Raw genomic sequence first — 16,314 nt, 5'->3', positions numbered from 1 at the left:
CAATAAAGAATTAGATGTAAATGAACAACAATATTAAATATATAAAATGTAAGTAAAGAATTAGATGTAAATGAACAACGATATTAAATATATATATTGTAAGTAAAGAATTAGATGTAAATGAACAACGATATTAAATATATATAATGTCAATAAAGAATTAGATGTAAATGAACAACGATATTAAATATATATATTGTAAGTAAAGAATTAGATGTAAATGAACAACGATATTAAATATATATAATGTAAGTAAAGAATTAGATGTAAATGAACAACGATATTAAATATATATAATGTGAGTAAAGAATTAGATGTAAATGAACAACGATATTAAATATATATAATGTAAGTAAAGAATTAGATGTAAATGAACAACGATATTAAATATATATAAAGTCAGTAAAGAATTAGATGTAAATGAACAACGATATTAAATATATATAAAGTCAGTAAAGAATTAGATGTAAATGAACAACGATATTAAATATATATAAAGTAAGTAAAGAATTAGATGTAAATGAACAACGATATTAAATATATATAAAGTCAGTAAAGAATTAGATGTAAATGAACAACGATATTAAATATATATAATGTCCAACGATATTAAATATATATAATGTCCAACGATATTAAATATATATAATGTAAGTAAAAAAATTAGATGTAAATGAACAACGATATTAAATATATATAAAGTCAGTAAAGAATTAGATGTAAATGAACAACGATATTAAATATATATATTAAGTAAAAAATTAGATGTAAATGAACACGATATTAAATATATATAATGCAAGTAAAGAATTAGATGTAAATGAACAACGATATTAAATATATATAAAGTCAGTAAAGAATTAGATGTAAATGAACAACGATATTAAATATATATATTGTAAGTAAAAGATTAGATGTAAATGAACAATGATCAAAACACTACTATTTCTTACAACAAAAGTTTGGTGAACAAACACGTCATAAATTTGTTATTAGAGTTGTTTGATGAAATATAAATTGTTATAATTATTAAAAAGAAGAATCAAAATAATTCATTGCAACCCACTTTTAACATCAAATTCAGTGTGGAAATGTCTTTTATATTTTTCGCCAGAACAAAAACATGTAATCAGCACATTGTTCTGCTATTAAACCAACATTCTTCATTTCTCTTATAACTCTACAGAAACACATTGTCACTGTCATTAACATGGTAATATATAGTCAGTGACTTTATCATAAATCAATGGATGGTCAATTGTATTCTACTGCAAAAATAGCCTAGATACAGAAATAAAAAGGTACTCTCAAGACCAAGAAGTATTTCAAACTTATTTATAGTATCCATCTATAAATATAACTATACATGACCAACTATGGAATTCTTAAATAAACATTTTCATCCTCTTCTTTCGGCATTTAGGTCAGGTTTTGGTTGCCAAACTGCACTTATTAAAACAAAAGAAGACTGGAAAAAAGCTCTGGAAGAGAACAAATTTATTGTTGCAATTTTGATGGATCTATCTAAAGCATTTGATTGTTTACCGCACGATTTACTTTTACTTAAATTGGAAGCATACAGTCTGTCTAAAAATTCTCTAAAATTATTAAAAAGTTATTTAGAAAACAGAAAACAACACATTAAAATTGGAAGTTCTTACAGTTAATGGGATCGTATGTTTAAAGGCATACCGCAAGGGTCAATTCTTGGTCCAGTTCTTTTCAATGTCTTCATAAATATCATATTTCATTTTGTACAAAAAAAGCACCATTTATAATTATGCTGATGACAACACTGTACCATATAGTGATCATAATTTAGACAAAGTTGTTGAAAGTTTTGAAACTGATAGTTTAAATCTAATAAACTGGTTTTCTCTAAATTAAATGAAGGCTAATCCTGACAAATTCCAGGCTATAGCCATTGGAAAAAAAAAATAAACATAATTTGATATTTAGTTTAAATGGAAACAAAATTTCTTGTGAAGAAAATGTTAAACTTCTTGGAATTACTATAGATTCGGACTTAAACTTTAACAATCATATATCTGAAATATGTAAAAAGGCATCAAGACAATTAAATATTCTAAAACGTTTGGGTAAATATTTAAACAGGCTAGGTAGGTTAAAAGCATACTACTCATTCATTCTTTCGAATTTTAACTATTGTCCAGTAATTTGGCACAACTGTAGTGAAAAAAATCTTTTAAAATGAAAAAAATTCAAGAAAGAGCTCTAAGATTCATTTATGAAGATTATGATAGTCCTTACAAAAAACTGCTAGAAAAAATCAAAATTACCATCTTTAAGAATAAGAAGAATAAAAACAATTGCAATAGAAACATTTAAAATAATTCACAAAAAAAGTCCGAGCTACCTTCATGATTTGATTGATATAAAAATTAACAAGTATGACTCCCTAGAGTTCGAACTATTAAGTATGGCTTAAGATCGTTTCGCTATAATGCTGCACAAATCTGGAATGAGCTGCCAAACCATTGTCGAAGGGAAACATCTTTTGACCAATTCAAAAAATTGGTTCAAACATGGGATCCAAGTAACAGCTCATGCCAGTGCAGTGCATGCATAAAGTGTTTATGCCTGTTTTATTTTACTTTTATTTTTTGTGTGACTATATGATTTGTGCAATCTTATTATTAACTTGTGCTATGTTTTAAGTGTGCTATACTTTTAACTTATATATGTCATTAGTGGTTTCTTAATATGCATTATAGTTGTTTTCATGACTTTTGTATGTGTGTATTGTATTTTGTTATTAAGTCGATTTGAAAAGCTCACTAGAGCTTGTGTCTATGTAGATGATTGAATATCGACTCTAAATAAAACTTTGAATCTTGAATCTTGAATCTCATTTAAAGATTAATCATCATTAATCATCATTTTGCATGTATGTTTTGCAGGTTGGTATGAGAAGTAAACTTATCCACTCAGCCTTTACAAAAGTACCTGGGGGACCTCTAGATCTTATCAGGAGATGTGATGCTATGTCATGTGATGGCCATTGTGTATGTGCTCCACAGGACCAAAAATGTCCTTTAAATCCAAGTCTTGGTAGCTGTAATGATGTATCAACAAGTAAGTATATCAAGGTCATGTGACGGCCATTGTGTATATGCTCCACAGGATAAAAAAGAGTCAAAGAACCATTCATTTCAATGACATAAGACTGTAAGAGTGCTTTTTATATATATGAGCTGTGTCGGGTAGAAATCGACCTTATGCAAATAAGTATGAGTACATTTGTTAACCTTTTTTGAACATTGAGTAGATTTGATACCCCTACAAAGCAGGCCAAAATTCTTCTCTTATTTCATACTTTAATGTTCCGAAATCAGTTAAAGTCAAACACATATACATACACTTGCACATACACATATACATACACATATACATACACACATACATACACATATACATGCACTTGCATAGTAGGTTTCCATTTCTATCAGACACAGCTCATATATATACATGTATGCCTTCTAGATTTATAATCATAGAAATACAATGGAATGATGGATAAACAAAAATCACAATTGAAAGAAGTTTTCTTTGATCAGGATTGGAAAAAACAAAAATGATAAACACCAAACTATATATCATTGCAGGAAAAGGAAAATAATAATAAAATGTTATTTATTAAAAATAATTTTAGTGTATAGACTTACTTATTAGGGTGTATTTAAATTTTGTTATTTTTTATTTAGATAATAACAACAATCTTCTACTGGTTAAAGATAGTAATGGCTATTCCAGTACTGATCAAGCCGTAACAGCCTCAGATAATATATTACGTGGAATATGGCTCGTGTCGCAAGTACAAGGCATGAAACCTTTATGGTAAGTCAAGAAAGATAACTCATTGGTTAAGCTGTAACGGGCTCAGATAATATATTCGTGGAATCTGGATTGTGTTCCAAGTACAAGGCATGAAACCTTTATGGTAAGTCAAGGGAGATAATTTTATGATTAAACTGTAACAGCAATGGATAGTATATAATATAGATTGTGGTGTTTGTCCCAAATACAAGACATGAAACCTTTATGGTAGGTCAAGAGAGAACTCCAGAATAAGGTGAAATGACATTACATAATATGTTACCTGAAAGAAATGTGGCTTGATTCGTTAGAACTATGCCTGAAACTTTTATGGTAGGTCAAGTTAGAGAACCCCATGATTAAGCTTTGAAGTCATTTGATAATATGGCTCAAATCATGTTTTCTTTTGTTTGTTACAGGTATGAATGGAGTATTGGTTACACTCAGTTTGATTTTCCATCTGGTATTTATGATCCTGTGGAAGAAAAGGTTTGGCAGGATGGTGGTCAACTTAAAGACTGTATTTTTTCTACAAAACCTGGTTAGTTTTGAAAATTATTCATTTTTCCAATTATGTAATAGTTGTTTAGGAATGTTGAAAAAAACTAGAAGACATTTTAATGATTTAAGTTTACAAATTCAATACTGTATCATTATTTAGAAGCGAGAACCACTGTTGTTTACATCTTTTAAAATAATGATCCTTGATTTGTCTTTTCAAAGGATAAAGTTTCTGTTAAAAAAAGGTTACCTTTTTAAAAATTGACAAGCTTTAAACAAACCCAACAATTTGTGAAGGAAATGATGCATAAACTCAAATGAATACCGTTTTATAAAACAAATATTAAGGTATCCAATATTTGACAATATATTTTCTTTGTTTTAGGTGCCAAATTGGGGAATACTTTGACTTACTCTGTGTTTGTAAGAATATGGTATTCAGCAGACCAGTATGCTGTGTTTAAATCCAACGGAATTGTTGTCATGGGACAAGCACCTGTGTTAGCTTCTGTCAGAGGAAAAACTGTAAGTCTAATAGATACACAGAATATACATTTAGAATAAGAGGGTGGGGCACTTTGCTTGGAAGTGCAGATAATTAATGTTGTACAGTGGTATTAAGAAAGAAACCAGTGTTGACCACTCAGATTTACTAGACAAAGAATGAGGAATATGATTGTGTTTGGATATTATTCCAAAAATAAATATCCTCTTTTGAAAGTTTAGATAAACTCAGTGTAAAAACTCAGAGACTTAAAAGGATGAACACCCAAAAATACCAGTATCAAGCATGGATTTGGATTTGCATCATTTTATGGAGTGACCACTACTTGTCATTTTGAATAAATCAGAAATAGACATGTCATTGATAATATATAAGGAAATTACATATTAATCATGCAACAGAAAAGCCTCCTCACATCTTTTTTTTCATTTTAACAGTACAGTATCTCAAATAGGCAATATGTTATGTAAGTCAAGTAATGTTATAAATAATCTGGTTTCCTTTTGTTTCAGGTTATTGAAAAAATAAGAGGAACTACAGTAAAAGACACAGACTTCATGCAGATAGGCAGACCTATCACCTTTGACTGGAGCAGTAAATTCCTGGAGTATGAAACAACTATTGAGAAATACAGCATTTATCTCAGTACTTTCCCAGGAGGTGAGTTTAATCTTGAGCAGTAAATTCCTGGAGTATGATACAACTATTGAGAAATCTCAGTACTTTCACAGGAAGTGAGTTAAGACTCAAACAATCATTCTTGGAAAATGATTAAACTAGTACTTTTCAAGGAGGTGAGCTGTAAATTCCTTCACTTTGACAAATCTTATTCTTCAACAAAAAACATAAAATGACAAGTTTTGGTGAGCATATCAATATCCTGAATGCTAATTTAAATTTATTCAAGATTCTTTATAATCTTTTTTGTTATCATTTCTAAAAAATATTTTCGTATAAAGTATGAATGTCAGACAACTTTCCAGTATGATTTAAAGTCTGCTTTTTACATTTCAGGACATGACATCCTTAGAGTAGCACATGACATCCCAGGAACAGACCAACAGTATAACATGACAGGTCTAAAACTGACCCCTGGTGTAATCCATTATACAAACGTTATAGCCTATAATTATGCTGGAGCCCACACAACAGCAACATCAGATGGTTTTGTTGTTGACTATACACTACCTAAGTCAGGAATTGTGTATGATGGACTAGGTAAATTGTAGAATATTTATCTTCATTTCAGCTTCATCTAAAATATTGTAATTGACTTAACATGACTTAAAGTCAAATTTGGCTGCATTGATAAAACTCCAAAATCAGCTTATAGTATGCTCATGTCTGGCCAATTGGCAAGCAGGGAAAAGTTGGTACAAGCTTTATGTAATTAACTCTTCCTGCTGTTTTCAAATGACACAATGCATCACATTAATTTGAAAAATGCAAAATTGTTCTTGCATTGGTGTTATCTGGTTTGAAGCAATTTTTTGTGTATTTTGATGTATTTGTACTTTACATCAATTTGATTACATCTGAATAAAGTATGTATAATAGTATTGTTCTTTGCATTGATTACATCTGAATAAAGTTTGTATAATAGTATTGTTCTTTGCATTGATTACATCTGAATAAAGTTTGTATAATAGTATTGTTCTTGGCATTGATTACATCTGAATAAAGTATGTATAATAGTATTGTTCTTTGCATTGATTACATCTGAATAAAGTTTGTATAATAGTATTGTTCTTGGCATTGATTACATCTGAATAAAGTTTGTATAATAGTATTGTTCTTGGCATTGATTACATCTGAATAAAGTTTGTATAATAGTATTGTTCTTTGCATTGATTACATTTGAATAAAGTTTGTATAATAGTATTGTTCTTGGCATTGATTACATCTGAATAAAGTTTGTATAATAGTATTGTTCTTTGCATTGATTACATCTGAATAAAGTTTGTATAATAGTATTGTTCTTGGCATTGATTACATTTGAATAAAGTTTGTATAATAGTATTGTTCTTGGCATTGATTACATCTGAATAAAGTTTGTATAATAGTATTGTTCTTTGCATTGATTACATTTGAATAAAGTTTGTATAATAGTATTGTTCTTGGCATTGATTACATCTGAATAAAGTTTGTATAATAGTATTGTTCTTTGCATTGATTACATTTGAATAAAGTTTGTATAATAGTATTGTTCTTGGCATTGATTACATCTGAATAAAGTTTGTATAATAGTATTGTTCTTTGCATTGATTACATTTGAATAAAGTTTGTATAATAGTATTGTTCTTTGCATTGATTACATTTGAATAAAGTTTGTATTTGTACTTTCAGGAAGTACAGATTTAGAATTTACAAACTCATCTGAATCTGTTTCTGCACACTGGCATGGCTTTACCGATACTGAATCTGGTATAGAGAAATACTATTGGTGTTTTGGGACTACCACTTTTGTAGACAACAGGAAACGTGACAAGACAGAATGTAGTGTACTAGGATGGACAGATGCTGGCTTACATGTATCTGCTTCTAGTAATATATCAGCTGAATTACCCCAAGGTAACAGTTTATACTAATAAGAAAAATTTCTACTGAATTACCAAAAGGTAACAGTCTATTGTTTGTATTAATAAAAATTTGTGAACAGTGTCACACTCCCAGCATGTAGAAAAAACAGATCTTTGGTAAAGTTATAAGAAGCTTGCTGCTTCACAATTTGTTTTTTAATAGATAATGGCAGTATGTCTTGTAATTTTAAAGAAAAACAGAATGTATCACAGATATGAAAATAAGGGATTTAAATGCTTAAACCTGTAGTCAACATTATACCATGACCTACATATTAAAATATAATGTTGGCACTGCGGTAAATTTACATTTAATTTGGATGAAAATATTTATTTGTCTTCAAGTCTACATTTATGTTGTCATCAAACTGAGTTTAATTTCTCTTAGTTTGTGTCTAAAGATTGGAGTGGATAGTGACTCTATGTATATTATTGGTATTGTATGCTGTACTAAATTTTTTATATTTTTACTTAAATTCTGAACATGTCAGGAAGATTTCATATGAACAAAATTAAAAAATGTTTTTGTGTTTTTGTTGCAGGAACAAGATTATATGCCAAAGTGTATTCTGTTGATAGTGCTGGGCTGAAGTCAGACATTGTTGTATCAGATAGTGCTGTTGTTGACAAAACTCCTCCTGTTTCTGAAAAATTCATTCATTCTATTGATAAGCTTGGAAATAATACATCATTTGAAAACACTGGTGGAGATGAAATTAATTTTGAAAATGTTACTTCTGTTGATATTTGTATGGTTTCTACTAGTTACCACCCGTTGTCATGGATACCATCACCTTTTACTTGTATGGCTGTGGTATCTTCTGATGTAAATTTAGCCAGAGAAGGACGATCATTTTTGTTCATTAGAGGAAGTGTTCACCAAGAATTACCACAAGTTATTGCTGGACGCCTTTACAGAGTTTCCTTTTTCAGTAGTCATTTGTCAATAACAGACTCTGTCGCTGCCAATAAAGAAGGATTTATACAATTTGGTGATGGAGAAAGACTGGTGTTCTTGATTTACACTAAAAGTTATCGTAAAGATGGACATGGAACCAGTTCAGACCGTGAAGAAGTTTCTTGGCATACACACCAATTCTATTTCAGACCGACAGAGGATGCTGTGAATATCACAATCGGAAGTATGGACATGACTACAGGGATATTTTTAGATGATATTTCGGTACAGGAAGTGAACTTAACAACAGGTGCCTCAAGTGACCATGTGCATGGTCATGTGGTTTATTTACATGAATGGAGTTCTATCCATGGATCCTGGAGTTTCTCTGATCCAGATTCACCCATTATTGATTATACTTGGGCTATAGGTAAGTACTTGGTGTATAATGATCAGATAGTCCCATTATTGATTACACTTGGGCTATAGGTAAGTACTTGGTGTATAATGATCAGATAGTCCCATTATTGATTACACTTTGGCTATAGGTAAGTACTTTGTGTATAATTAACATAGTCCCATTATTTATTACACTTGGGCTATAGGTAAGTACTTGGTGTATAATAATCAGATAAATTTGTAGATTCTCACAAAATAATGACTGCTACTTTAAAAGTTGATAATGGTAGTCAGAGGGTTTGGGTTTATTACAACATATGATATGATTTAGAGGCTTAATGTTAATATTGTCATGTCAAATGTGATATTGTGGGAAACGTCACTGTCACTTTTTCAAGTTACATTAACTTCAGTTTTTATTGGAGCCTTGGTGGCCAAGTGGTCTAGAAGTAGTAACTATTGTAATCACTAGCCAGTCAACACTCAGGTTGTGAGTTTGAACCCTGCTCATGCAGGTGCACTCAACTCCAATCTTAATTGACTAGAATTGTCAGTTTTCCTATCAAAGGTCGGTGGTTTTCTCTGGGCACTCCAGCTTCCTCCACCAATAAAAACTGGGAACCACAAAATAGCCCAAAAGCAGTGCTTAAAATTGGCATCAAAACACAGAAAATCAAATCAATTTTTATATTATACAAATGTTATCTGATTAATATATAAAAAAAAGATGTGTTATGCTTGCCAATGAGACAACTCTCCACAAGAGACCAAATGCCACAAAAATTAACAACTATAGGTCACCGTACGGCCTTCAACAATGAGCAAGGCCCATACCCCATAGTCAGCTATAAAAGGCCCCGAATGACAATGTAAAACAATTAGTTTGCTTTTGTAAAATACCTAGTCATACATAATTGATATTTCTACTGTCATTGAATTAACTTGTTATGGGGACTTTTAGGCCCAACACTAAAGACTGTCATACAAGTGAGGCTTAGCAGTTATAAAATCAAGTTTATCCACGATTTTCTACATAAGAATATGCCTGTACCAAGTTGGAAAAATGACATTGTTATCCATTAGTTTGATGTGTTTGAGCTTTAATTTTGCTATTTGCTTAGGGACATTGTTTTAAGCCATGCTCATTTAGTTTATTTGTTACCTATTCTGACATCTGACTGACTTCTTTTGAACTGAGTTTTACTGTGCGTATTGATGTGTGTTTGTTTTTTCTTCATTGGCTAGAGGTATAGGGGGAGGGTTGAGATCTCAAAAAACATGTTTAACCCCGCCACATTTTTGCGCCTGTCCCAATTAGGGAGCCTCTTGCCTTTGTTAGTCTTGTGTTATTTTTAATTTTAGTTTCTGGTGTACATTTCAGAGTTTAGTATGACGTTCATTATCACTGAACTGGTATACAATTTTGTTTAGGGGCCAGCTGAAGCATTGCTCCAGGTGCGGGAGTTTCTCGCTGCATTGAAGACCAATTGGTGACCTTCTGCTGTTGTCTGCTCATTGGTCGGGTTGTTGTCTCTTTGACACATTCCCCATTTCCATTCTCAATTTTATCATTTGAATAAACTATAATGTTCAATTTTATTTTTCTGAACCTGAGTTGTAGAGAAGTACTGGTTACAGTACATTAATGTATAGTACAGAGATCCAACCATTTAGAACTGTTAAACTGATTTTAAACTATGTTTATGTTGTAGGTTATGCAGAGGGAGGCACACAGATCCAACCATTTAGAAGTGCTGGTTTAATGAACTTTGCCTTTAACAACAATGTAACATTGGTCCATAACACCTATATTTATGTGACGGCTATAGCTACTAATGCTGCAGGATTGAGGGGCGTGTCTTATTCTGATCCAATACTGGTAGATCTGACACCACCTGATATTAAATATATTTATGATGGTAGAGGTATGTATATATAAAAGATACACAATATACATGGATCCTGGTCATACATGGTTGGGTTGTTATTGCTTTGACTCATTCCCCATTTCCATTTTCAATTTTATACATTGGATGTGTGGCTTTAATTACACTATCACCAATAGTTATCTGCATTCATTTTGTTATATCAATTTATGTGGAATTTATTCTGAATCTTTTTTCTTGTAACAAAGTTATTGAGACTTGGAATTATATATTATTTAGAACAGTAAACAAGATTATGTCACAAATTTTTAAACAGAGAAAAGGGGTTGCATTTTATAATGTCATTCATACATTATGTGCTTGCTGGAATTCTTCTTTGGCCCAAGAAATAATGAATATAAATTCATTAAGAAATGTATTTAATTTATGCGTTTGACACTTTTACTAAATAAAAATGAAATTGCTGTGATTTATTTCATTAAGAAATAACTTGTTTTACATTCATCTTTTGAACATAAAGCTTTAATAACAGGAGACGTGAAATTTATACCTATGCCATGTTACTCATTTTCTTTTTAAACAAATGGCTTAACATGAAGCATAAAACTCATTTCAATTCCACTAATCATATTTTGACATCTCCCTCAACAATTTCTAAAAGACCAATAGTTGATATATTTTACTGTACTAAACATGCTAAACTTATGTGTTTGTGGTTACAGGTGCTGACGAGGATTCGTGGACGTTTAATGAAGTTGTTGCAAACTGGGAAGTAGAGGACTTAGAATCTGGTATCAAGTTCTGTAAATGGGCAATTGGTAAGATTAAGTCATCTCAAGTATGTAAAATGGTTAAATAAGTGCATGGCTTTCACTGGAATTTACTTTTGGAATTCAAAATAACACATTATTATGATGAAGTAGAAAAAAAAACCTGCAAGTTAAGGAGCCATGACTTGATAATGATTTTAAAATGATTTGAAGCATTTAACACACAGAAGTTTCCCTTCTTCACAATCTGTATTGTAATTTATAGTTTATATGAAACAGGTGAACTAGCTACTTTACACTGCAGTGTAAACTTCATCAGGGTAAGGTTGTATATATTTGTATAATGTAAGGCTACACACAGTAAACATATGTACTCGCTAGTTTACACACAGTAAACACATGTACTCGCTAGTTTACACACAGTAAACATATGTACTCGCCAGTTTACACACAGTAAACATATGTACTCACTAGTATACACACAGTAAACATATTTACTTGATAGCTTACACACAGTAAACATAGGTACTGGCTAGTTTACACACAGTAAACATATGTACTCGCTAGTTAACACACAGTAAACATATTTACTCGCTAGTTTACACACAGTAAACATGTACTCGCTAGTTTACACATTACTGTGAACTACATCACACTAATGCTCTGTATAAATGTATAATTTAAGTATACACACTAGAAAACATATGTTCTCACTATGTTACACTGTTTGTAAACATCAGGCTAATACCATGTGTGTTTATTTACAGGTTACGCCCCTGGTAAAACAGACTTGCTTGCTTACACTGATAGATCAGCTTCACCAGCGGCAATGGAATTTGATTACAGTGTTTTAGAAGGATATACCATCTACACCACCCTCAGCTGTGAGAACAATGCTGGTCTGACGTACTCCTTGTCTACTGATGGAGTTAAAATATCCAACACACCACCATCGATATCCACAGTACAAATGGAAGTTCTGTCCCTGTCCTCTACAGAGTACAACCCTCGAGACTGGTACCTAGGTCTGACAGATACAATGAGAATAAAGTGGTCAGGATTTACAGATAGTATTGGTGTGGAAACATACAAGGTAATGTCTTGCGATTGTCAGGGTTCATATAAAGTGGGGGGTTACATTTTTAAATATTGTTGAAAGTTTTAATGATAATATTGTAACTTTCACTGTAAATAATAATGATGCAGAAAAGAAAAAAAATTAGAACAGCTTCAACAATAATTCACAACCATTTGCATGAATACAACAAATGATGTATTGTAAGGAAGATAATATAGATGATTTTAAAGTAAAAAAAAACAACATATGTATTGTTGGCGCATTTAAAAAAAACTCTGGGAAAATAATGTCTTGTGATAATTTTTGGTCCTAACATTCTTAAAATCTTTATGTGCCCCTCTCAACAGGTGTAGATATGTGTTTATATATAAAATATGTATTGTTTTAATAAAGAGTAAAATCCCCAAAATACTGAACTCCAAGACAAATTCAACTAATAAAGTCCCTAATCAAATGGCAAAATCAAATGCGCAAACACACCAAACAAATAGATAACAACTGTATTATTCCTGACTTTGTACAGGGGGGGGGTGGGGAATTTGTGTATGGTAATATTTTTTACTCTGTTTGATTGTAAATATTTCCTATGATTAACTTCATTGCATCCAATTTTAAATGAACTGTTAATATCAAATGAATGACAAATGATTGGAAAGTGGCCTAAATGTATCACTTGTAAAAATAAGCTTATATTATTTCATTTTATTGCCCTTTAGAAGAGCACTGTTAGAAATTATCATAACAACCTCATTATATTTTAGGTGAAATATCCTGGACAGCAGTCAGAGTCCATGTTTTTCCCAGCAAATCAGGAAGTTTTATACACACACTTCACAAAGATGTCACTAACAGATGATAAACATGATGTGTCTACACAAGCTATGAATAAACTTTTCCTAAGATCATTGTACTTTACCACTAATGTTACTGTCCAGACTGCAGCTCCCCTAGTAGATAGTAAGTACATACATATACTATCTGAAAATATTTTAATATTTTTTTATTATTTCTATTAAAGAATAATTGACATTAAACTTAAATGTTCATCATTCTTACATGCATTCACTCAAAACTTCCCTACACAATTCACTAAGATATGAACTTTACAAAAAATAGGTTCAAATAATTGTGTGACCCCATTTTCATGGTTTAGTGATCAGGTTAAAACCAGTAAGTATTATTTGATAAGTAAGTTTGTACTGATGTATAATATAAATGCAAAAATCCTTGCAAGTCAGCAACCTGAAATTGTTAAAAAATTTATTGTCTGATTTTTGACTGAGTTTAACTGTTACATGTAGTCTGTCCAATAATTTGTAACTAGGTTCACATCCATTATGATGTATTGCATGGTAAATAATATCTCTTAAACTTCTTTTTTAGATTCAAAGAGCCTTGGATTATCCTACATAAACAATGAAGTAGTTGTGTCGTGGGGAGACGTTTTCACCTCTGACTATTCACTTTACTATGAGGTATCGGCTGGATCATTCCAGAGTGGTGTTAACATTATACAGTGGCAGTTTTCAAACCAGACGAGTATCACATTTGGTATACCAGCATCAGTTAAGACAGAGACTGGTACAGCTATATATGTTAATGTTAGGGCCATTTCTGTAGGAGGCTACTATGCACAGAAAGATGGAAGTTTTAAACTGCCATAAATTGATCATGAGTAGAAGTACGCTGATAAAGTCTAACCTTTTAACACACTATATTCTACATTTTAATTTCAAATTTTCAATCTACTTTTGTTAGAGTATCTATGTTTGATACTACCTAAACATGCTAAATGTTGGGAATTATTTTCATAAATAATTAGCAAAAGACATATGATACTGTAATATGTCTTTTCTCATATGTTTTGTTTACACAGATATTTCAATAACAGGTCAGTAGTGATAATAAATACACTACAAAAAGATTTTTTTTTGTGTGCATAAAGCAACCAATTAAAAATACTACCTACCCAGGAAAGACAGACCCATAAAAGATGGCCAAAACAGTAGAAAACATCCCTTTTACTTAGAAATTTAAAGCTGGCCATGCCTCAGAGAGATTTTACTGTTTGTTCCTTGGATGCCTTATGCTTATATTTGATAGCCCTTACATTTTTATATGTTTCCATTGTATTTTTAAGATATTGGTTAAAAACTGTACAATTTATAACTTGGAGATGATAAAAATTTTATAAGGATTTTGAAGAATCTCTGTTATAAATAGATATATTTTTTTTTAATTTTGTTTTAGGAAGAGAGCTGTTATAAATTACATAATTACAATATATTTTTCTATAATGATGTGTGCCTCATATTGATAACAAAAGTGCCTCAGTAATATTATACTGGTAATTTGACAATCACTAAAAATTCTGTGAAGTAATCGTACAATCTGTATAAACAAGTCTTGTAATCATTTGATAAAAGTCCTTCTGAACCTTTATTTGTATTATAAACCCAATTGTCCTGTACATTTATTGTTGGTATTATACTATATTTCTGATTTATATTACGCAATCTTTACATCTTTTGAAATGAGATTATAAATGTCTGTGATACAAAGTGCTATGTTCAGTATTGTTTGTAAATAGCTCTGTTTTTTATATTAGTAGATTGCCGTCCAAATACTATATATTATGTCTCTGTATTGTGATTGTGAAATTTGAATTTAAATTATTGAAAATAAATTTTGATATAAATATATCTATAGACATAATGGAGAAAAAATTAAATATATCTTTTTTGCCGTCCAAATACTCAAATCTGTCTGTAGTCTTGACTGTGCAATTTGTATTCAAATTATTAAAAATAAATTTTGATATTACTGTATCGATGTAATGGTGAAAATTGAATATATCTTTTTTCAAGGTTTAGTGTATATTATTGAGAGCAAATATTGGGGTATACAGCTATAAAGAGTATGTCGACAGAATATTTTACTGTAAAGTACAGACTAACAGTGTCCTTTACAATCTGTTGTACCATCAATACTTACAAATGTATTTTTATAGATTAAAACATAAACTATTTATAATAAGAATCAACAATTTGGTGACACAAATTTTCTAACAAGAATGAAATTTGGCAACCAGTTTAGATTACTCTGCAAAATCTTGTTGAAAAAGATTTCTTCTGATTTATTGCATGATTTGGTTTCTGTATTATTGAATTAAACCTACTATCTGCTTTTAGTCGTACCTAATTTGACTTATTCTAGGTCAAACCTACAAAATCATTATGCAAAATAGTTAAGTAATTACTAACGTGTATAACCTTATTTGATGAATTGGTACATGAAATTTAGCTGACCTAACTATTTTTTATACATTTTGACCTCTATATATATAAGTATAATTCCAAAAGCTTTTCAATTCTCTATTTCAATTAAGTTTTCCTATGTTTTTATTCATTCTGAGGGAATGACATAAAATCACACTAACACGATATTTTTCACATCTGGAGATACCCCAAATTTCATTATTTTTTATTTTGTTGATGAAACTATTACTATATGAAAAGGCTGAATGACTAACAATTTCAGTGAACTTTTATCACTGAAAATTAACAGAACTTTGGTAATTTGGTAATTTGGTAATTTGGTAATTTCTAATTCCTATGTCTTACAAGTCAAGGTTGCTATACAGAATTTTATGGTGTGCATTTTGAGAGATTTCTTTTTCTATTTTTATATATTGATACCTCACATTACAGAATATCTGAAAGAAGATCATTGCCTGGGAATAACAAATGCTCATTTTGATGCTGTTGTTTTATTATTATGCTATACAATATAAATTAATATTATCAGTATATATATATGTCGTGTACAAGATGTGATTTTGTACAGGTTATAACATGTACA

At 30.5% G+C, this 16,314-nt stretch overlaps 1 protein-coding gene across 1 annotated transcript in view; it reads left to right on the top strand.

Annotated features, from left to right (window-relative positions):
- The window catches only part of LOC143082259 (uncharacterized), an 80,244-nt gene extending 64,200 nt beyond the window's left edge, over positions 1-16,044 (top strand). Inside the window, exons 41-53 of the mRNA XM_076257858.1 lie at positions 2,922-3,096; positions 3,726-3,858; positions 4,257-4,378; positions 4,724-4,863; positions 5,356-5,503; positions 5,858-6,061; positions 7,190-7,414; positions 7,965-8,750; positions 10,432-10,644; positions 11,328-11,423; positions 12,143-12,468; positions 13,215-13,410; positions 13,837-16,044. Coding sequence (XP_076113973.1) covers positions 2,922-3,096; positions 3,726-3,858; positions 4,257-4,378; positions 4,724-4,863; positions 5,356-5,503; positions 5,858-6,061; positions 7,190-7,414; positions 7,965-8,750; positions 10,432-10,644; positions 11,328-11,423; positions 12,143-12,468; positions 13,215-13,410; positions 13,837-14,117 — 3,045 coding nt within the window. The 3' untranslated portion in view covers positions 14,118-16,044. The remainder of the gene's footprint in view (positions 1-2,921; positions 3,097-3,725; positions 3,859-4,256; positions 4,379-4,723; positions 4,864-5,355; positions 5,504-5,857; positions 6,062-7,189; positions 7,415-7,964; positions 8,751-10,431; positions 10,645-11,327; positions 11,424-12,142; positions 12,469-13,214; positions 13,411-13,836) is intronic.
- The last annotated feature ends 270 nt before the right edge of the window (positions 16,045-16,314 follow it).

The sequence above is a fragment of the Mytilus galloprovincialis genome, chromosome 7, assembly GCF_965363235.1.
Source record: "Mytilus galloprovincialis chromosome 7, xbMytGall1.hap1.1, whole genome shotgun sequence".
In the NCBI taxonomy this organism is placed as follows: Eukaryota; Metazoa; Mollusca; class Bivalvia; order Mytilida; family Mytilidae; genus Mytilus; species Mytilus galloprovincialis.
Note: the sequence above shows the minus strand (reverse complement) of the source record. Positions and strands in the feature narration are given on the sequence as shown.